Source organism: Triplophysa rosa, linkage group LG23, assembly GCF_024868665.1.
Source record: "Triplophysa rosa linkage group LG23, Trosa_1v2, whole genome shotgun sequence".
NCBI classification, from domain to species: domain Eukaryota; kingdom Metazoa; phylum Chordata; class Actinopteri; order Cypriniformes; family Nemacheilidae; genus Triplophysa; species Triplophysa rosa.
Window position 1 is genome coordinate 10,126,620 of NC_079912.1, and position 24,307 is coordinate 10,150,926.

A 24,307-nucleotide genomic window follows, 5' to 3' on the forward strand; every position below is an offset into this window, starting at 1 on the left:
GGAAAGTCCTTCACAATATACCACGCCCATTTTGCTGCATTGTATATCAAATGCCAACCTGCGACGTTATTCTTTTAGTGGGCGTGGCTTCAGAGACAACAGCGTCGAGGTTTGTACGCGCACACAGGTGTTAAATTACAGGAAGCGTGTGGGTGTTTTGAATTGAATCTGAAAAGTAGCCTGTCAGGAATTGTCACTTTCTCTCGAGATCTTGTGTCCACCTGACATTTAGCATCGGTTGAAACTTGGAACGGGAATTAAAGTCGAAACAAAAATGAGTAAAATTTCTAAGCTGTTTAAAGGGAGCTCCTCGAGCTCCTCCTCCAGGCCCAGTTCCAGTTCTGGGTCCAGCTCTAGATCCAAACACAGGTCTCGGTCTAGTCCATCACCTCAGGAGGCCATCAACAGACTGAGAGAAACAGAGGCGATGTTAACGAAGAAACAGGAATATTTAGAGAGCAGAATCGAGCAGGAGATCATGATTGCCAAAAAGAATGGTACCAAAAACAAAAGAGGTAAGAAGAAATAATGCATATAACGTTACTTTTGAAGTTTAAATATCTTTATGTAACGTTACACAAAAGGGAATTTGTGATTGAGCTTGTTACAGTTTAAAATATTCCTCACGCAGGTTTAATCGTTTCGAATGAACGTATTCAAAACAAAACTGTCTGTTACGTAAATCCGTCCTTGTTGAAGATGTAACAACACCCAATTGAAACATGCAGTGAAACATGGCTTTGTTTTGTTTATACAGTTACGCCCTGTTGCACATAAAACATGCAGTTTGTCTGGACGCTCCTCATTTCCAGTCTTCCATTTCCTTTGCACATGATCATGTACTGTTACACCCAGCTAGCAATACAACATTTGTTACACTTTGCCAGGGTAAATGTCAAAGCAGAAAGATTTACGTAGGGGAGAGCGGGGTTGAACGTAACGCTTTTTGGTTATGGCTCAATCCCTCAAAAAATATTTAAGCTTGATTAATCAGATTTTTACACAAGCAACATACACATCTCTGCTACAAATGAACACTTAAAGGTCTAGAATTGTATTTATAGCGGCCTCTAGCTGTGAGTTTGAGAATTGCAGCCAACTAGACGCTACTTTGCTCCGGCACTCACTTAAAGTGTTTCGAGTCAGATCCGTGGGCGTGGCTTGTTGGTTTTGACTAAATCTTTGGTGTTTCAAGTCTTACGAAACCTTTATCCTAACCCACACCATAACCCTAACCTTACTCTAACCATCTAAACTACCTATGATTGTTAAAATTGACGAAAAAACACGTTTGGGTGATCACGTCTGACTCGAAACACCAAGGATTTAGTGAGTGCCGCTGTACGTCAATGGCGCCGCCATATTGGTGAGGGCGACAGTGCACTAAAAGCCCTCTGAACCCAATGGGAGAGCTGCGCTTTTTCGGCATTAAAAGCACAATCATGTTTACATTTCTTAACATATTTCAATGGTTTATGATATACGTATAGAGTACAACTTTACCATGTCTCTAGTTGCTTCGTGTCTCGATTATAGCTACTTTAAAATGAATGTTTGTCATAAGGAAACGTGAAATCCATTATTTGTGCCTGTTATTCGTGAGAATCCACTAGATGACATCATGTTCATTGATATGTTGTAGACAAGACAAGCAACAGAATAAATAACCATATTGCAGTAGTCGAGAATAAAACAGACATGTAGCCTAGAGATTGTTTCTGAGATTTATTTGAATCATCGAACAAAACACCCAAGGTAATATAGTTTAATTTACGTGTTATGTAAAAACGAATGTTTTTCACTGTGGAAATGGCTTTTTCTGTATTAATTTTAGATGATCAAAAGATAAAAGATGTTCTTTTATTTATCCGGTAAACCCTTTACAGCAGTAAAACATGATGTATGTGATATAGTAAAACAAATAACGCATTTAATCTACCTTAAATGATTTCATATTAGCGATGTGTAGACAATAATTAAGCCTAAACGATTGCTTGACAAGCCTGAGTTTTAACAGTTCAGTATGACAATAAATACATTTTCAAGTCTAACCATCTTTAACTGGAGCCAAAACGTTATATGTTTATGTTATATGTTTTATATAATGAGGTTTAATTGAATGGAGGCCTAATGTAAACCTGTAAATTGTTTATACGTCATGGAAATGATGTTTTGTTTGTTTCACTGTTTTTGCCTTGTCTTTGGACATGTTCTCTTATCGAAGGCAAAGAACAATTGATCCCCACAGGGACCATAAGTGAGACTGTGGACATAAATCAAGTTATTAGTATTCAAGTCATTGAAAGATGTTATAGTTTTTGCAATGGCTCTTTTGCTAAATAAATTAACCAAAACTGGAAAAATGGCTTTTTGGTTAAAAAGGTTCCCGATAGGGCTGTCACGATTATGAAATTTGGCTGACGATTAATTGTCTAATAAATCATTGCGATTATGACAATTAATTGTCTGTTTTAGAGTTTTGACTTTTAATTCTCATACATTTTTTATTCAGCTTTGAAACGACCATATTGTTCTGAATACAAGACTATGCTTTTTTCTTGGAAATACATCGGAAAAAATTGGGTCATCATACTGAAGGTTTAGGCTTTTACCTGTCAATAATAATACAACCACCAAATACTTGTAAATGAAGTAAATTGATCAGGAGTGAATTGAAGCCATTAAAATGCTATCAGTCATAGAAAAGCTTCTAGTCTGTTTTTTTCTCACTTGCAAGACTAGAAAAAAAGTTTACTTCTATGTTAATGAGATTTTGGTAGACTGGTTTTCACACTGAAATAATATTAAATTGTACTGCAGGTTATTTTTATGATATATGCTTTAGTTTTTTTTAAAGTGATTGTGTTGTGGTGGTACATTTTACAAGTATTACCATGCTTTAGTTACAATATATATAATAAAATATGCAATATGCAGATGCGCTACAGCTCCCCCTAGTGTCTTCTATAGAGATGTGCGATAATTGCGATGATCTGAAACCATCGCGATGAGGTCAAACAATCGCGATGAGACGATTATTTAATAATCGTGACAGCCCTAGTTCCAAACCCCTGGATTAAATGATGCTTCGAGGATCAATTAATGGAATTTACATGGTTTTCATCTCATTGTCTTGTATACATTTTCACACATTGGGATTAATTGATTAATTGTAACACTGTTACAACTAATCCCGCTGTGTACATTTTTTTCGAAGCCTAGTTAACAGTTGCTAGGAGTATCTGACATGTTTCAATATGAAGCTATGTTTTAGGCAAGAAGACCGTGATTAAGATAATATAATGTTGGATTTGGTGATTTACACAGCCAAGTGAGAAATTTACTTCCATGCTGCTAAAACACTTGGTCCAGTACGTCCATGAAAACACATCAAGACTATTCACGTATTCATAGATGGTTGTCATTTGGCAATGAGAGAAAAAGACCAAAAGCACAACTCGGTCGACCCTGTGTAACTAAAAAATCTTCAAATGCGATTTAGTGTATTTGTTGTCTACATTAATAAAAGAAGTCAGTGACAAATTTTATAGATTTATTGGTTAGACTTAAGCCCATTGCACATTGAGTCTGAAATTTGCATCCGAAATTTCCGCTTGTTAAAAAATAAATATGACCTCACGTTGTGTCAATCACATTTACACACTGCCTCCGATATTTTCTTCAGTCATAAAAAAATTTGGACCGGGTTCGATTTTCTGCGTTTTTCGCATCCGTCAAGCATTTTGAGTGGCCTTTTTTAACAATTCAGAGACACTGTACAAACGAGAGCCAAATACGAAAATTTTGGACTGTATGTGCAAAGACCTTTAGAGTTATTGAGGTCTAGAGTAAAAATCCGTTTCAGGTTGAGATGACATACTACCAAGATTTTGTATCTTCTACAGGAATTTTAAACCTTTGTGAATGATAAAAGTAGTTTACTGTGTTTGTGATTGAGTTTTGAGACCCTGCGGAGCTAAAATACTGCTGATACTGTTAACAATGACGACAGCTAAAAATACTATTGTATTACTTTTGTATTGAAGTGTTCGATGCTGCTGCTGATGTCAACAATAAGACAAATCAGATTATTAAAATAAGATTAGAAAGTGAACATAATTTAAAAAATACATTGAACCATCTCTTTTTTTTCTAGCTGCACTTCAGGCACTTAAGAGAAAGAAACGTTTTGAGCAGCAGTTAATACAGATTGACGGGACCCTTTCCACCATTGAGTTCCAGCGAGAGGCCCTGGAGAACGCCACCACAAACACAGAGGTTATGAAGAACCTAGGTTATGCAGCCAAAGCCATCAAAGGTGTTCACCAGACCATGTAAGTATCATTGTTTCGCACACCAACATGATTACAATTATTACAAAATAACATACCTTCATCTTGTGAAAATGCTGAGTTGTTTGGTAGGCCTACTGCATCTTTATGGTATCATCTTAGTAGCGGATTTGTGTCTTACAAATCAGCTGAATTTCCATCACTCAGCGGTTTAGCTTTAAAAATGTGCAATTGATAACATATTAATATCTGTGCCTGTTTATCTATTTTTTTGCTTGAGCACCTACACTACACGTTTTTATGCTCATGCTTTTCTTACTTCTAGTAGAAACTGAAAACACCCTACAGTTAGGAAAATGAACCTGTTGATGAACACCACTGTTGTGGTGGTGGATTAATTGTTTCTAGAGATTAATATTAATATATAATGTTGATTGAGTTTATTGGTATTAATATTAGTTGTTTTTCTTATTAAGTGTCTTTTGTCATATTGCTGTTAGAAGGGGGTTTCAGTCGCACTGCTTTGTGTCAAATCACTGTAACGATGATTTCTGTATCTTTTTTTAGAGATCTGGATAAGATTGATTCGCTCATGCAGGATATTACAGAACAGCAGGAAATTGCTCAGGAGATCAGTGATGCCATCTCACAACCGTTTGGTGATCAGTTTGATGAGGTACAGAGTGAAGATCGGCCCTTTTATTTTTGTTTACGTTTCATAAACACAGCTTTTATTTCTCCTGACCTCTGATCTTTCTTTTTCCAGTTTGGAAATAATATAACTAATCTCTTAAATCAAGATTTTTTATAAAAAATATCATGTTAAAATGATTTCATTTAATTGGAGATTGACTGGTCACCATTTCTTTAAACAATTTCTCACCTTTTTGTGTTCTGTAGTTTATTAGACATTAATGTGGAGACAAGTATATTTGGAAAAGTCTAAACTTCACATGTAGTCTCAATAAAGACAGTCAGTATACAGTATTATAATACATAACTTATAATTATAAAACATTATAATTGAAATGTATTCATTTTAATTTTGCATTGTTATAATTTTTTTTAGAAATAAATAAAAGAAAAATAAATAATATACAAGATTTTTATAAGCACTGCCAGTCTGTAGGATTTATCTGTTATATCCGTATTTCCTTAAAAACTGGACATCAGAGGTTTCAGAAGGGCAGCAAACATTTTGTAAATAAGCTTATTGGGGTTTTTTTGTTCCTGCAGTATACCATGCTTATTTTTCTCTGTTTATTCCAAGGATGAATTGTTGGCAGAGCTGGCAGAGTTGGAACAGGAGGGCGTAGAAGAAAGTATGAAAAATACGGGTAGATTGCCAAGTGTACCGTCAACCAAACTACCCACCGCAAGACCAAGCCATCGTTCGAGTAAGGACTCAAGACACCCACACTACAAGCACAGTAAAATAGCACTCAGGCTTTTTGTATGGCACAACCCTTATCCAAATGCCTTTTGTCCCTTTTTCAGCATCCAGAAAGAGAGTGGAGGATGATCATGACATGAAGAAGTTGGCTGCCTGGGCTTCCTAGGAATGAATACCTTACTTTAAAACTTTTCTTTTCATTGTCATGCACACACATACATACTGTATATATTTAATACAGTATGTATGTATGTATGCATATGTGTGGGTGTGTATGTTTGCACTCTCAAAATCCTATACTTTAGTGTCATGGTCTGCACTGCCAGGAATTTGTGTCAAATTGTGATGGCTTTTAAAAAATATTGTTGAGAGAAAAAAGTTGAACATTTATAGTATTTGTAGCATTTGTTAATCTTTAAGATGAAGGATTTTGCTGGAAATATGTTAATAATATTTTATGAGTGAAGGATTAACCGTTTTTATGTAAATGTAGATTACTGGGATCCGGGTCAAAATAAAGTCATATTGCATATTTATTATTTTTCTTTTTTATTTTTTACAATACAATACAAAAGCCTACAACAATTCGGGCTGGAGGGGAATAAACAGTATTGCGAGATTTTATTAAAATTGTGGGTTTTGTCACAATTACAACTCCCACCTGTATCACAGATCAAGGCCCATAATGCAATAGAAACTAACCACATGAAAAAGTAATTACTATAGTAAACTGCAGTGAAATAATTATTTAAATTAATACGATGTGTTTTGTGAACCCTAGTGTACTATAGTATTTGCTACAGTTGATCAGTTTATTATAGTTAATACTACAGTATTCTATAGTGATGATTATCCTATAATATAGTATATTTGCTATAATATACTACTGTACAAGGTTTTTTATGTGGAAAATATCTAGAAAATACACTATTCCTATTTAGTAACGCGTACTATTCCGAAAATACTAAGGAAAATCGTTAAAAGTATTATAAACTAGTGTATTACTCTAAAACAATCACTGGTTGGTTTTGACAAAATATATTTGTTAAAACAGCACGACGTTCACTTCACACTTTTTGAGGCGCTGAACACTCACGTCCGCTAGGCGGCGTCCTGTTCCCTAGTGCACACGCGCACTGCTCTCCCTCCCACAACACACTCTCTCTCCCGCCCTCTAAGCAAGCAGGAAATCCCTCTTTCACCCGGACTACCAACAGCACGAACAAAGTTACTAGTACACTATCGCCATGAGTTCAGACCTACATTTAAATTCAAACGGTAAGTACTGTAAAAGTATTACGTTTACTGGTTTATAAGAAGCTTTTGTACTTTTTGCTGTTGTGCGCAACGCTCGCGCCGGCTGAATGTGACACGTCTCACTGTTTCCGCCGCTCTCAGTTACACAGGTAACTTGTATATCGGTCACAGGTGGACTAAAGACATTACACACACTCTTAAAGTGTGTTTAAAGACACATACTATAGTAATTTATACACGGTGGTTAGTCTGTGACCCTCTGAATTGTGACTTACAAAGTGTTTCATGTAAACTCATGGTTAAGTAGCCCACTGTATCATCATAGCACATAACATCCACACAGCTGCACTTAGTGCAGTTTGGGGATGAGAGCTTGTTTAGAAAAATACACATTTTTGTAAAACAAATGTACAGCTTTAGTTTTAATGGGTCTTTGTTGTTAAAAGTCTTTGATTTAAAAGATTATATTGAAGTATTTAACACTTACATAATGTAATGTGCATATTAGTTTATGAGCTCTTTGGTCACGTATTTCCTCTTAGCTTAAACTTGCTCAAGAAACGTGACGACATAATCACAAAATCAGATTTCCAATGTCGACAACTTGTGCTTTCAGAATTTACATCATTATAAAAATCATCATTATAAAAATCCACAATTGATCAGAGTTTTCTATATGTTTGTATTTTAATGCCACCAAAATGGAATTGAGGAAATAGGACATTTATATTGTTATAGACTGACTCCCCTAATATTATTCCACAGAGTTATTAATAATAAATAGATGTTAAATATTTGAGTATGTTAAATGAGATAAATATTATAATATAAATGATTGTGTAGGAAATCAGTTGTCTGTACTCTGGAGCAATAGTCAATACAGTTTAATGATCCAGTTGACCAATGAGAAACATAAGCATTTTAAAGAGCTTTGTGTTAAAAATTAATAATAATTCTCTAGCATATTGAATAGTCTGACTTTTCTGATTAATCTGTGTAAAAACAACATACTTCATATGTGTAATTGTGTCCTGCAGCTGATGACCAGCTTGACTCCAAGGATGAGAAGTGTTTGGCGGCAGCCGCCCAAGAGGCTAACCGTCTACCTGAGCTCCGTCTCATCATGCTGGGCTGGAGATGGCCGGGTAAGAGCCTGACCGGCAACACCATCCTGGGCCGTGAGGAGTTTCGGCTGGAACGTGCTGCCGAATTCTGCGTTAAACGCGAAACCGAAGTGGATCGGCGCAAAATAACGGTAGTAGACACACCAGGCTGGTTCTCAGCCCAGACCACACCGCCGGATTATCAGCAAGAGATGGTCCGAAGCGTCAGCATGTGTCCGCCCGGACCTCACGCGTTCCTGCTGGTCATACCCGTAGGCATGTTCACTGAAACAGACCGGGCTCGTATAGAGGAAAACCTGGTGCTGTTTGGAGAAGATTTATGGAAGCACACGTTGGTGGTGTTCACCTGGGCGGAGATTTTAAAGGACAAGTCCATAGAAAGGCATATACGAAGGGAGGGTCGTGACCTTCAGTGGGTGGTCGACAAGTGTAAAAGAAGGTACCACGTTATTAATAACTTTATTTTTGGGGAGCACCCACAGCTGCCGCAGCTGATGGAGAAGGTGGAGAAGATAGTGGCTGAAGAAGGCGGTATTTTCACACTTGAGAATGAATCGGAAAACTCACAGAGTCAAGCGCAGACTCATGAAGAGAATCTGAACACCAGTAGTGTGAAAGAAAACAGGGAGCTCGGTGCGAGACCCAAACAGAACGGTTCCTGCAACTCATTGCGGGCCATGGATGTAGACTCTCCGCAAAGTGAGTCGATGTAAAATAGCAGATAATACACAACGCTGTCATTTTTATTTTTATGTATACACGATTGGATAGGATGATAAATTGTTTATAATTTTGTAATTTGTGTTTACCCTGCATGTTTTGGCATATATTAATAATAATAACAACAAGATGGGTTGTTAGGTTGTAGTTTATACCATTTAAAATGACAGGTGTATATAAACTTTATTGTTTTAAATGGTTCAGAATAGCACTTTAACAGCAGGCTATTACACATAATTGCATGCATTACATTTTTATAATTGAATTTTTTTATTTTCTTATATTTGCAGGTTTAGTTGAAGGTGTCACCGAATAGTCACACATGGACTCTTCAAGTGCTGCTTTTTTCGGTTAATTCAACTCTAAATTATTTGCTGAAATAGTCATATCCTTGACTTCATCACTCCATGAAGCTTCAGAATGTCCGGTTTACAGTATGGAGACTCACCCTGTAGCTTTAGATTATTTAACATATAACACCAATAGGAATTATCATAATCATAAATCACATTTGTGTTAGGAAATCAGTAGTATAAATTTGCATATACAATCATTGAAGTGATGGATACTAATATCACAGCTATAGTCACACAGTAAGTGTGCCACATCTTTCTCTAGTACACTGTGTCATTTCTGTAGCATTTGTGTTGATGCTTATAATGAAAACTGAGGTGACAGAACACTCACAAATGATTTGCACTAATGAATTGAACTTAACCTAATAGCCTGTAAAAATGCCTTAACTGATGCACTAGTAACAGCTGTCAGAGACAAGTGTCTGCGTGCTCTATGTGATTAGTTACATTGGTTGCTGTGGTTGGTTACAATTTGTCCAAAATCTTAAACAAGAATTTCTTGCACAACACTGTTTGCTGTGTTTTACACTTGTCCCCAGTTCTTATTGAAAGCACGAATATAATATTCCTATTTGTTTTTATATTATTTGACTGTTTTAATGTCTTGATTTGTGCTTTCGGGTTACTGAATGTTTTAGGTTTGCAGTTTTCTATCGTATGTTTTAATGTAAGACAATATTATAAAATCAAAGGCTTAATATTTTATTTATTTTTAATCTATCACATTCTGTGCTGTTACTTTTTTCAACAGATTGAGAACTCTTTAGTCAATATGCAGCTATAAATTTGGTAACGAATATGTTTCAATTCCCCTGATATTAAAGCTATATGACTGTGTTGCTACTAATGCCCCTATGTTTGTCTAATGATATTAGATGTTTTAAACTTGAATGTAACCAATTTTATATAAACCTAAAGTGTTTTCTGCTATTATTTCTCAAATCAACATTGCATTCCTTTGTAGATGTATTGAAATTTCTGACAGCTATAAAAATCTATTTTTCAGATGACTGAACTGTTGTCTTTGACGTTGTTTTCAAATCAGCGCTTGTATTTGTTACACAACAATTACTACTTTTTACCACAAGGTGGTGACATTGACTATTTAATTTGTAGCAAATTTCATTTCAGACTTACTCTACTGATACAGTTGCCATGTGCAGTAAATGCAGAATGCATCATAGCTCAAGCTGTAGAACAGCAGGGAAGATCTATAATCCATTAGTACTGTTATATAAATAATGTATCATTTGTCTAATCTACTGTAGACTGCTGGTATATCAAAATCAATACAACTCTGTCCAATTACTAAGCTAATTTTTTATTATTTGATGTTGTTAGTGTTTTGTTTGAACAACATTTTTTGTTGTTGTTTTAAGGTACCTTGTAAAAGTTTACACCTTTGTGGACTAGATGGCTTCTGTGTTAAAATAGCAGATATCTCACATGAGATTTAAAGAGACACCCCAGAAAACATGAATATGAGAAAAAACTATTTAGCAGTTGGCAAGGGGATCTCAACTCATCCTCCATTTACTGCCATAGTAGGTAAATAAATACTATGGGAGTCAATGGGGAATGAGATCTGTTTGGTTACTGACATTCTTCCAAATATCTTCATTTGTGTTCAGCAGAACAAATACATTTATACAGGTTTGGAAAAATCTGAGGGTGAGTAAATGACAGTTTTGGGTGAACTATCCCTTTAAGTATTGCCATAAGCCTACATAAATTGTGTTGAGCCCCCATGTAAGCTACAGTGTGATGTTTTAGATGCTTTTTTGTATTGTGTAACATTAAAGATCACACGGTCCAAGGTCATTTTAATTTACTACAGCTCCTCTTTCTACAATCCTTTCTGTGTCAGGTCTGACAAAATATATACTTTTAATTAGGGGTCTTGCTCAATTTCATGGCGGTCTGGACAAAAAGGTTTCAGGTCCTGCATAGTTAGAACCTGAGCAGGGCGCAGCCCCACCCCTCTATGACCTATAAACAGCACTGCTTTTAACCATGTCTTTCCCGAAATTCCAGTCTCCAGGAACTTTCTGCCTCAGCAATCCCTCTTTTGATGACAATGTGGTTTTATAATAGTCCTTTCAGGGTTGATTCACTGTATTTCCACTCAAACTCTATTTTGCCCGACATCTGCCGCCTTGTGAAAAAACAGGAAAATGACACATAACCATTGCAGACTATAGGGAAAGACACAAATTCAATCACTAAATAAAAGGTTGTAAATTTAGTCTGATGAATCACAAAAGGACTGAACATATTTTTTAATATGAGGAAACAAGATCAACCTAGCACCTGCGTTTAAGTTGTAATGTACCCTACAGCCCTGTGAGTTAACAATGTAATTTTATTTAAGAACATTGAACAACCTGAATATATGAGTGTTTTGTTATTCACACGTTCAGCTAGAGCTTCAAGCATGGCCCTGTGTGTTCCCCATCCATTACACAGGCATGTGTGGTATATATCAGTCTGTCAGAGCAGCAGATTTTATATGTGAAGGTACTTCACTTGAGCAGGCACATGTTTACACAGATCTCACATTTCCTGTCCCAGGTCTCCTGGATTTCCGTAGTTCCTGAGCTGTTAGTTTCTGGATCCTGTAACCATTGTAACAGGCTATTTTTCAGCACACATAGTCGCTTCTCCCTTCCTCTCTGAGCAGAGAAGGGACCCATGGGCAGATAGTTACCAAACACCCAAAAATCCTACCAGAGAGAGAGAATGGCAGCAAGACACAGGTTAATATGAAAACCACTGGGAGACAAATACTGGAATTTACTTATTTTATGTGTTGCATTAATATTGGTAAGTAGATACGTTTTTCCAAAACTTTTAGAAGTTTATATGGCATTAATTTGTGGTTATATATATATATATATAATATACAAACTTGTGTTTTCTTAAAAAACACTTGCATGAAAAATGTTTGATTATTTTCATTGGCCTATATTAAAATGAGTCCTGTACCTTTAAAGCTCTGACATAAAATAACAAAGTAAAGGGACGCTTAACAATTAATGAAAATGTGATCGGATTTCTTTTATTTATTCTGTTATTTATTCTGTTAACAACGTTAACTGTTGCAATCCATATTTATCCCATGAAAGCTACAAGTCGAAGTCATGAGATCTTCATCCTCGCGCCTAAGTTTCTCTTCGAAAGAACCTATATGGAACCGGTAAGACTTTTTATTTTAATACACATTTAAGTTAAGATGTCAGCAAAGGTATGTATAAACATAATAAATATATCACAGCTAGACCGGGAAAAAAGAGGTTCGTATATGCAGAGAGACGAGTTACAAAACTACGATTGTATCGATTAAACTTTACATGTAATTCTACATTTGACCTATAGGAGTCGCGCTTGTTACATTATTACATGTAAACTCTACATTAGCTCACCTATTAAACTAAAATGATTTATTACGTTAACTACTAGTACTATTTACACATCTCATGTATACCAACAGTAAGAACAATCGTTAGACTAGCAACATTTTTATTTTTTTAGGAAAACATGAAAATGTTCTGCCGGACATGTTGGGAAATTAGTACCATTTAAAATAGCAAAGGATGTTTAAGATGGTTTTTCAGAAAACACTATATGAATCTTGCTCTATTTATTAATACATTTACTGTGGTATAATATTTATTTCATTTGATCTTTCATCTCTTATAGCACCTATTATGTCATAAAAACATTTCCCTTTTATTTAATACAGTGGTTATTTTTCATATGTAGATAAATTCATTGGACTCGTGTCCACAAAACTATAGTTTGGCCAGAAACTAATACTTTTCACAAAGACATGCCAACCACTGGCCTGTTGCCTGTGTGAGTCAACTGAGTGGGTTGTGTGTGTAGAGTCATGCGCAGAGGGGCGGGTGGGTGAATGTAGAGCAGAGAGCGAGCAAGCGAGCGAGCGAGCGCACGGATGTCACACACCGCGTTGCGCATTTCACACGATCTGAGTTCAGAGAGCGATCTGGCGCTTGACAAACAGCTAGCGGAGCACACATGCACGCGCGAACACCCGTGCACTGCAACACTCGTTAGACACTCGCACAACGTTGGTCGCAAACATCACGCGGACGAACATTATGTGGGCATCACTTCACGGCGCGTGCAACTCAACTAAACTCTGAGGGGTGTACCATCCCATCCCATCACCCTGAGAGACGTCGGAACCCAAAAATAACAGGTCGCGTTTTTACAGCTGTAATCGTTCAGTGCGTGTGCTAGTAGTTTGTTTTGCGCGTGCAGCAAGCGATCTCGCAGGCAAACCGTTAGCTCAACATCTCAACACGGCCTCGGAAGTGGTCTTGTTTCGTTCCGTTTAATGCTTTTGGTCGCCTGAACCAACATTTGCATCTGTTCTCTGGACGAAACAACGCTTTAGGATGCCAGATCAAATATCGGTGTCGGAGTTTCTGTCGGAAACAACAGAGGATTACAACTCTCCCACCACGTCCAGTTTCACCACCCGACTGCAGAGCTGTAGGAACACAGTCAGCGTGTTGGAGGAGGTAAGAAACTGCCTGTTTTTCTCATTTGTTTACCTTTGCAGCAGTACAGTGTGTCTGTTTACAGTAGTATAGCATCTGATTACATTGATACTTTACATTAAAACAACGTATCTGCAACCTTAGTGCACTGTAGGGTCTATTGCACCTGTTTACGTTTGGTACTTCTCTGTTAAGGATTGCTTCTGTTTATATTTCATCTGTTTATGTACTTAGAATCTGTTTACTTTTCGGTCTTACATTGTAATTAGCATTAGAATTGTACTCCTGTTTGCATTGTGTGTTAGTACATTACAATTGTTTACATTTGGTACTTTGAATGACTGTAATGCATCTGTTTATGTTACAGCAATGCGTATTTTACATTAGTGCATTGCATGTTTACTTTGGTACTTATGTTGGTACATTGCATCTGTTTTACATGGCTAGATTTAAGTAACACATTGCACCTGTTTACATGGCTCAGTGAATGAATGCATTGCATCTCTTTATCATGTATAAAATTGTATTAATTCTGTGTTGCATTACAATATCTGAAATCTGAGAGGCGAGAAACAACAGTGTGGAGTGTGGGTTGCAGTTTTGCTCAGCCAGCTGGTCTGGCTTCTGATTCCACTGATGAATCATCTGGTGTATGACCCAGCTTAAAGAGACATATCTTCGAAGAATCAGAGTGTTTTTAAGATTCACAACAACTGATTTACAAAACGCTTGATTGGAGTTAAATATTGGGAGAAATAGGGATGCACCGAAATTAAAATTCTTGGCTGAAGACGAAAAAAATGAAACACTTGGCCGAAGGCCGAATACCGAACCACGGACATGGCTTTTTGTATTTCTTCTATTTATTTAGCCAATTTTTTCACTATTGCATAAACTGATTGGTCAAAATGTGCTTTTTATATTTTGTCTTGCTTTTCAATATAATACAATATAACTTAAAATAAAATAGAGCAAAACAAGTGGGCTACATTAAAAAAATGGAGCCCTTTCCCCTCTTGAATAGCCTATATTAGGCCTATGACTGACTGCTGAAAGAATGTACAAAGAATGTAAAAATATGAATAAATGAAAACTGTTGGATTATTATAGGCTACATTGAAAAATGATTTAAAGAAAAAAAAAACATCCATGCAAGCAATTCTGACTGAAAAACATTTCAGTTCATGTCTCTCCCCCAAACTCCGCCCACAAAAGATGACTGTTCTCTCAGGAGAAGGTGCATCTGTGGCCAGGATGCACAGAACATACTCGTGAGCGGCGGCGCTATTGTGCCCGCTCCAGTCTGAAGTACATAAGTTACTGACCGTTAAAGACGGCTTGATTATATCACACGTCATGTTCGGTCAAATTTATTTGGCTATTTTACTTATTCGGCCGAATATTCGGTGCATCTCTAGGTAAAAAGTTGCACTCTGCCCTGCATTTAGACATGTGGCACTTTTAAATGCAAATCGGCACAGGGACTTGCTGTGGCTTTTGTGGCCGGCCAAAAAAAAAAAGAAAATTTCATTGCACTTTGCACATGGTTTAGTTACCAGCAAGAAAAGTTTCTATTTTGTTTCTTATTTATGACACCTTTTGTTTTCCTCAACCCTATTGATGATGTCACTTGACTTTAGTTGTGTTAGGATTTCTTTTCATGCCTGCCTTAAAGGTCCAGTGCATAAAATGTTGTGGCATCTAGCGGTGAGGTTGCGAATTGCAACCAACAGCACCCCCCTTTCGAAGTGGCTTGAGCATATAATGATGAAGAAAATGCTCTTTAACATTACTGCAGAAACGTTTTATACAACTGAAAGAGAACTTTTAGAAACTGTTAGCTAAAGTTCAGAGAAGGTTTCCTGTTACCTGGGCTTCTGAACTACACATAATACAGAAATTGGTCAAATCTAAATATAATACAGACTCGGTAACACCTAAATATTGACTGTATATGTGGATAAATCTGTCACCACATGTAGCACTAGAAGTACCATTGGTATCTTTGACTCAGAATTCAGCACCGCACTTCTGCTCAAATTTACAAGGCAGGAAGCTGTTCTTGCAATTATTTTAACACAAAGTGATGAAATATCACTCGGTTCAAGCTCCACTTCCCTTTTTAATGGAAGCTAAAGATGGACATTTTCCAAACATTGGAGAGCCTTAGGGTGGATGTATATAGTTTCTTTGAAATCTTAGCCCTGATGTAAAAGAAAAAACAGAATGATGAATTGTAAACGACAGGTAAATGACTAACGCAGTGAGCACTGGCTGACAAGATTTTTAATAATATCCAACAGGCAAATGCACCAGATTATTGTCCAAGTCGTTCATTGTTTCAGCCTGTATCCTAAGCCCTTAATGTTGACATTGGAGATGAGGAAATTCCAGATAGAGCCAAGCTGCCAGTTGGGTTAGTCATATCATCTGGGCTACATTGAAGAGTTGAACTGTTTTTATGCCAACGATTGCAGGTGGTTTTCAGCTTAGTATGTCTGCTCTCCAAACAATCAATGACATTGTGTGAAAATGATCTCCTGTCCCTGTAGGGCAGCCAGAATGTTTCAGTCCAAACACGGTCAGGCCCAATATATTGTGTTCCACAGTCCTGTAGTAAACCAGTGTTTGTTTCAAGTAAAAATAGTTTTAACTCTGACAGTTTACTTTATATTGACTATATCTAATAAGATGCACAGAGTGTTCGGTTATTTTTGTTTTAATTTAGCCTACTTGTTTTGCTCAATTTTTTCTTAAGTTATATTGTATCATACAAAAAAAAACCAGGACAAAATATAAAAAGCACATTTTGACCATTCAGTTTATGCAATAGTGAAAAAATTGGCTAAATAAATAGAAGAAATGCGAAAAGCCATGTTCGGTATTCGGCCTTCGGCCAAGTGTTTCATTTTTATTCGGCTTCGGCCAATAATTTTCATTTCGGTGCATCCCTACTAATTAGCTTCAAAACGTGGTCACTAACTATTGTTGTTGGAAAAAAACTGTTCTTTTGTAATTCATGGTAAAAACAACATGAGGTCGACTAAATAATACATACATATTTTTTATTTTGAATGATCTTGCGTACATTGTCATTGCGTTTATGGGAGCAATCACGTGTCGAGCGTTGCAGTACATTTGGAATCCCAAATGTTATGTGTTGTGTTTCTGGTGTTGTATTGATGTGGTGTGCCCACATGTAGCACGCTGATGTTAAAGCTGCATGAAGGGATGTTGTGCTGAAAGCTTCCAGCTTGTTCTGATGCTTCGCTCTATTATATAACTCAAAGCTGCCAAACTCAGAGACATAGCAAGGTGACTGCAGGCAAGAGAGAGAAAACAACAGTAACACAAAAACGGGGAGGGCAGACCAACAAGGACTGATAGAGATTGGTAGATGTAAGGGGAATTAGCTGTACGTTTAGGGTTCGGCAGCATTAGGCATGCGTGCCACCATTGGCACAACAATGGGGCGAGAGATTAATATTCAATGCATTTGTTTTCTTGTTGATTGTTTTAGAAATGTTGAACCGTGCCACACTAACTCTGCAGCCTGATTTATATAGTTATGAGAAGTATAGAAGGCAAACACCCAAACTGCAAAATGGATAAGAAAAATTCATTCATTCAACTCGATCGTTCCCTTGAGTACCTACATTAAGCATCTGCAAGCTTTAATGTGTTGGTCAATTGCATCTGCGCAAGTCTGTTTCTGAGAATTTCAGAGAAATCGAGTGAGTGTGGGGGAGGATGGAAGCGAGGTCTGGCAGCCAGAGATCTGCTTCTCATCCAGATTAAGCCTGTATGTTCAGCAGCATACTAGCGTAAACACAGCACAGCACTGGCATAGTGTTATATATCGAATGGCCTAATGGTTTCAGCCAGAGCAGATAGACTTACAGTTGAATGACTCACAATTAAGTCAGTGTCTATCTGGGTTTTTTGGATAAATACGCAGATAGGTCACATGTTTCTTATTACCTCACGTTGTATGGGTGCAGAGAGGGAGACTGGACGCTAATCGGAACAGACAGTGCTGCACTATGGAAGTCCTCTCAGCCTCATGCTATCTTTGTCTCTTAATGCCGTGTATCAGAGGCTTGCAGCAAAAGACAACAGTTGTGTTAAAGAATTTTAAGACAGATTTCTGTCGCCATCGTAGGGCTCAAAAAAAAAAATTTCTGCTGGTCCCAGTGCAATAGATTTTTAGTAAACATACTGTGTAGTTCTGTTCTCTTGATTATTTTGTCTGGACCAAAAAAAACATTTAGTTCTCGTTCGCTAAGCATTCACACTGCCATTTTAACAGCAAACCTAATGATGCCGAACCTAACAGCAAAAGTATAACGTTGCAATATGATTGGACAGCGTATGATGTATGTTTTGTTACGGAACTTACCGGACATCCAAAACAATGCTGTGTGCTGGGTTATATGTGCTTAATAGGGGTGTAACGGTTCAAATTACTCACGGTTCGGTTTGTGTCACGGTTTTAGGGTTACAGTTTCGGTTCGGTTCGTGCTATGTTCAGGGAAAAGGGTCTACTGACAAATAAAAATAAGAACAAATAATCATGCTACAAGTAACAGCACCAATAAAACAACAGAGCAAAGCAGAAAATAAAATAAGATACTGTATATATAGCTTTTAAGGTATAGAAATGGATTAAAGTAATCAAATAAAACATAACATTGCATATGTACAAATTAAATAAAGATGAATCGTAATTAAAGTTACAGAAGCTATTGAGTCACAAGTAGTGAGTGATTTCCTTGACTTTTAACAGACAGCAGGAATATGCTGCTGTCGCTTTAAGAGGAATGAAACCGATCCAGTACACTGATACTGTACACGTGTTGTTTTTCGTCTGTTTCGTCCGTTCGCATAAGACATAACCTACTATGTTTGTTAAGATACACGACAAGAGGGGCATGTTGACCTACTTCGTGTGTGAATCTGTCCGTTTAAGTGCTTCAAAGACAACTCAATATTTGCGCCATGTCTGAGACTTTCCTTATGCGCGCTTCGGATCTTCTCACAGCGCGCAAGCGAGTTTTCATTTTGCACTTGTTTAAATTGGCGAGGCTTGAATGAGTTTAGTTTAAACAGCAACATGTGCTGTTCAGGTCTCACCTGCACTCGCGCGCTCACAACACCCGGGTGATGAAAGCATAAATGACTGGTCATATTACAGCATACGTCAATCCTATTGAAATTTGTCTACGATATTTGATTTGTTGTAGGTATTAAATGTGTATCCATCGACAAACATACATTAGCTGAACTTTGTCAGTCTGTTTTACGCATTATAATTTGTAACGAACCATAAATGCGTCGTCAGATTTAAGATGAGCCGCGTGCCGAACCATTGGTGGAGAACCGTGCGGTTCAATTTTTTACCGAGAACCGTTACACTCCTAGTGCTTAATGTAGAGATGCACCAATATATCGACCATTAATCTGTATAAGTTAAGTTGATAAAAGCAATTTTTCACACTATATCTGACGATATATCCTGTCAGTTAAAAGAGGACAGTGCAATGAATTTGTGTTCTGTATATAGAAAATGTTAAGAAGCATCACCAGTTTGATGTTTAATATTAATAGTCATTATATGAATTAATAACTTTCAGAAAGATAAGACGTATTAATTTAACCAGAAGAATCTGCAGATATGACTCTGAATTATCGGCATCGGTGGAGAAATTTAGTATCAGTGCACCTCTAGCTTAAAAGCGGGGTAACCGATTTCCGAATTACGCTTTAGACAACCGAGTCGGGCCGAGTACCAAAACAACCTCGTAGCCAATCAGCAGTAAGGTGCACAGTGCACAGGACGGACATTAGCCGAGCGCTGACGAAAGCGACAGATGGGGGTAGGGGTGTGTTTGTTTTGGTGATTTGAACATCAACAACGGCTAAGAGAAATCGGACACCCCGCCTTTAATGTATTGGTAACACTTTACAATAAGGTACTATTTGTTAACAATTAGTTAATGCATAAGCTGACATGAACTAACAATGAGCAATACTACTACAGCATTTATTAATATTAATTCATGTTAATTTTAGCATTTACTAATACATTATTAAAATCAAACGTTGTCACTGTTAACATTAGTTAATGCACCATGAACTAACATGAATAACTGTATTGACATGAAATAACATTTACAAGGATTAATAAATGCTGAAAAACTAAATTGTTCATTGTTAGCTAATGTTCGCTAATGCTTTAACTAATGTTAACTAATAGCACCTTATTGTAAAGTGTTACAAGTGTATTTCTGCGCATATGATGACATTTTTACCAAGCCAAGAACTTGAATACCTCTGAAAGTGTTTAAAGTGGTCAAAACAGTGCCAGAAATTCCTCCATTACATGCAGAAACGCAGAACTAATAAACACTCGATTTATATTCCCAAAATCCCAACTTGTTATCGCTTCTTGTGTTTGGTTCATTTAGATGGTCCATGTTGCCTTCATATTTCAATCGAACCGCACCGGAGTTTGTTTTAATCGAACCAAACATGCCAAATGTGAACACACCCTATAAGAAAGAAAAGATCAGTGAATGAAACATTTTCAGTGACAGCACAGCACTGGCCCAAAAGGTCAAGATATTGTTCTGTCAACTCTCACATTGGCCCTGTGCCAGTGGGTCAACCTTATTGTTGAGTCCGGTGTTCTTAAAGTGACGCTTTAAATTGTAGTTCTTTGTAAACATTTTTTACTTTATTGACTATGGAATACTGAACTACACATTTTAACATATTTCAGTCAGGGTTGTAGTTGCTTGTAAGGTAATGCTTACATTTTTACTGTAGCAGCTGTAATATTGTGTTGACTTCACTTTCATCTTGACAAACCAACAGTGTAGACAGTCAGATTTAAAAACCAATGCAGGGTTATGTACAGCGTGAGCCAAAGAGAGCATCACATTCTGTGTCAGTTCATGCTGATCGTTCTGTAGCTTCTCGTTCCTTGAGATGTTTTGTCCTTGTTTCCTGAAATCAAAACATAACCTGGTTTCTCCTGTCCGGGTGAGTGGAAGAAGAGTGGAAAACTGTTCACATGGGTCCAAACTAACATTTAACCCACTGACATCTGTTGTGTTGGCAGACATCAACACATCTGTAGCTAATGCAAGGTTTTTCAGAAAAGTGTTGGCTAGTCCATCATGTCTGTGGAGAGTTAGATTTCAGTGAATGTAAATTACATTTGCTAATGTGATGAAGAATGTAGAGCTGGGCGATATGGCAAAAATGACATCTTGACATTTCTTTTATATTGATCGATAACGATATTTATTTCGAAATATAACTTGCATTGAGAGTATCCCAACAATAACTGAAGCCATAAGAAAAAGGGTTCATTAATTATATTTTAAAATACAATTAAAACACATTAATAAATGTTAACCTGTTAACATCCTGTGTTCTCTATCACAGAGGTTTGTTTTATGCTACAAATGTCTTGCTCGAGTGGTGCGATTCAATGTGTTTAGTGAACCCCAATAAATATCAAAAAGACATCTTGCATAAACATTTCTTCAATAATGCAAGCATGTTACATAAATTATTCTATCTTTTAATGCACAATCTAACTCATTTAATCACTTCTATAATCAGAGAAGCACAGCGCTGGTTTCTTTTGGCTTATGTTTCATTTCACGTTCAGCAGCTCGTGTAAGCAGATAAGTTAACGTTGCATGCTGACTGGCTGTTATTACGTTTATTTCTGCTGTCTGATTGGCTGTAAGATTAATCCATATCGAGTCAAGAACTTATCATCGTTATCAACATACATTTTATCGCGATTCATTTATATGATTTCGTTTATCGGCACAGCCCTAAATATAGCTCTGTTTCTAAGGAACCTACAGTATTTCCAAATCCTTCGTGGAGAGGGCAGACATGAATTGTACTGCATCAAGCTGAAAGTGATAGTTTACCCAAAAGTAAAAAATCTGTCAATGTTGGTCAAAATCTGTTTCTGTGGAACACAATAGAAGATATTTTGAGAAATTTCTCAGTGGTTTTGTATGCATACAATGGAATTCAATAGGGGCCAATGTATGGTTACCAACAATCTTCAAAATATCTTCTTTTGTGTTCTGCAGAAGAAAGTCATACAGTTTTGGAATGACAAGAATGAATTATAAAATAATTTTCATTTTTGGGTGAACTTCCCTTTCATTTTTTTAATGTATTTTATTCTTACTTTGAGCATCATCAATTCCGAATGGGGCCCTACTTCGTGCTTGACAGTTTTATGATTATATTAGCAGTCCTGTTGGGATACTCCCTAAGAAAGCAGCTGCCCATGTAGGCTTTAAGCACTAGCAGTGAGGCAACTAGTTATTGGAGCAGATAATATATCATTTACAGGCATATGCTCAGTTGACATAACATTTCAGTCAATTAATTTGGCTGTTAATTTGGCAATTAATTTTTAAATTGTGACACAGATTATGATGATGTAGAATTACACAGCTCATTTAGAAATGATTAAAGATGGGGTAACATGCTATTTCATGCATTCTGACTTCTTTACACTGTTAAACGTGCAGGCTTCTTATGCTTAACATGATCAACTTGTTAAAAAATGAGTTGGACGTATGACATAGTATTTCTGTACTTGATTCACTCCCTCAGCATTCCAACTTGTTTCGGAAAGTTTTTTATAAGTCTAACAGGGATCCTGTTCCTTTTATTGGGCAATTCTCCCAGAAAAGCACGCCCATGGCAAGGCGAAAGAAATAGCCTGCCCACGCTCCAACCGACGAGCGATAGGAAGACCCGCTTATCAAGATTGGCTGCGCTGTGGGCCTGCTGCTGCAGCTCGTTACTCTTGCGATAGTGAGAGAAGTTGAGGTGTGTTTGTTTGTTCACGGCATTTCAGTGATGGATGTTATATAAATGGTGGATATAACTCTGGATTTGGAGATCGTTTGAAACTGACAGATGGCACAGTCCCAGTGCTAAAAGATGCCGTATATGAACTGCATGCGAACTGTAAGTCAAACTAAGTCATTTGTCTGTGTTTTGTTGGCAGTCGGTGCGTACGTGCATAATGTAAAAAACATTTTGTGTGCTTGTGCTGTTGTTCTGTCCCCTTTCCTGCCTCCAGCAGCTCGTCTTTTCCGGAAATAATCGTACAGCTGTATCTCTATATTATAAGTTTGATCAAACTAAATACGAAGATACGACATGCAATACTACTGCATAGGTACTCAAGATTAATATGATATTGGCAGAAACTGCATGTGTTACCCGATCTTTAACCTGCAATAGCAAATGAATGTGTCAGAGTCAGCTGTACTATAGTGCCATCTTGTACCATATACTTGGCAGCTTAATAAAAAAAGGATTTGCCATTGTTGTTTTGGACACATTGTCATTGTTAGAAGAAATGTAAAACCAGAGAATTCTGGGAAAAATGTATGCTCTTGAAAAATTGTTCTGCAAAAGAGCTCAGAGCACATTGAAGTTTACCTTGTAGTTCCAAAATAACAATTCATTCATTTTTTTATTCCCACTGAATTTTTATTTCAGTAGTTCGTGCCGTTTTGTGTTTTGAACCTGATGATGTTCAGTGCATGCTTCTTCTACAGTGATGTCATATTCGCTTCAACAGAGTTGCCTTCTCCTCTCATAGCCCGAACATTAAACATTATCATTGCTAATTGGACTGAAGGGTTCACTTGTCAATGACGTGGTCGCATTGCCCTCTCTCTAAACATTGGCTTAGTTTATCTGCATCCCGGGCTGCTCATCTTCTGCCGTTTTGGCGTAACAAGGAAAAGTCCGCTTTATGAATCACCTCTCTGGCTGTCTGCCTCCTCACTCTGCGGGCCACCTACTAAACTAAAACCATCTGTTGAATTCAGGAGGCCACCATGCGCACGAAGCGGTGACTGTAGGTGCCCTGGATTTTGAGAATGGAGGACTGAGATCACATGGCACTCTCTTTCTGCTTGTAAGAAAAGCTCCGGCAAGGCGTAACGTGTTTCTGTCTCAAACAATAAACTGCCCCTTCGGGACTTAGCCTATTTAAAGAATTCATTCCCATCGCGACGTGAAATGAAATGTATTCTTGTGGGGCCATTATTGCATTGTGTAGTGTAATGCTAGCTCTGTATGAAGCCACCAGATGTTTGAGTATTACGGCTTTAATTTATGGACCCTGACCCTGTAAAGACCAGGCAGAATTCCAGCTTTTATGTGGAATTGTGGAGCTGAACCTGTAAAACGGAAGATATAGGAAAATGTTGTACAGAGCATTTAGGGGAGAGGCTCATCAGTTTCGGTTGCCTGTAGATGCCTTATGGGTAAAAATACTGTGCGTCCAGTTGAACACAACAGTGTTTTAAGACATTCTTTTGATGCTTGATACAAAAACACCAGATTGAGTAGATGCAAACATGGACAATTTGTGTGACATGCTTAGATCCCTATAAACCATGGACAAATCTATGGGTTCTCTCGCTCTCGCTCTCTCTCTCTCTCTCTTACACACACACGCACACACACTTATCTCATGCAGCTGAGCTGTTTTGATACCCATATCTCCCAAACTAGCAAAACTTCACTTCAGCACTTTTACGAAGACTTCCTCCTGACAGCACTTATGAAC

The 24,307-nt window shown here is 37.3% G+C and overlaps 3 protein-coding genes across 7 annotated transcripts in view; all 3 read left to right on the plus strand.

Moving 5' to 3' along the window:
* The first annotated feature begins 124 nt into the window (after positions 1-124).
* chmp4c (charged multivesicular body protein 4C) lies at positions 125-6,210 on the plus strand. Its single transcript, XM_057322755.1, has 5 exons — positions 125-515; positions 4,157-4,334; positions 4,860-4,968; positions 5,563-5,689; positions 5,790-6,210. The coding sequence occupies exons 1-5, from the start codon at positions 275-277 to the stop codon at positions 5,849-5,851; spliced, it is 717 nt and encodes a 238-aa protein (XP_057178738.1). The 5' UTR covers positions 125-274; the 3' UTR covers positions 5,852-6,210.
* Positions 6,211-6,851: 641 nt separating this feature from the next.
* LOC130547119 (GTPase IMAP family member 8) lies at positions 6,852-10,151 on the plus strand. The gene is made up of 3 exons (XM_057322804.1): positions 6,852-6,963; positions 7,980-8,765; positions 9,077-10,151. The coding sequence occupies exons 1-3, from the start codon at positions 6,933-6,935 to the stop codon at positions 9,100-9,102; spliced, it is 843 nt and encodes a 280-aa protein (XP_057178787.1). The 5' UTR covers positions 6,852-6,932; the 3' UTR covers positions 9,103-10,151.
* Positions 10,152-13,057: 2,906 nt separating this feature from the next.
* Positions 13,058-24,307, plus strand: part of asap1b (ArfGAP with SH3 domain, ankyrin repeat and PH domain 1b) — a 60,746-nt gene continuing 49,496 nt past the window's right edge. For all 5 annotated transcript variants that reach the window (XM_057322420.1, XM_057322418.1, XM_057322421.1 and 2 more), the window contains exon 1: positions 13,058-13,689. In XM_057322420.1, coding sequence (XP_057178403.1) covers positions 13,564-13,689 — 126 coding nt within the window. In that variant the 5' untranslated portion in view covers positions 13,058-13,563. The remainder of the gene's footprint in view (positions 13,690-24,307) is intronic.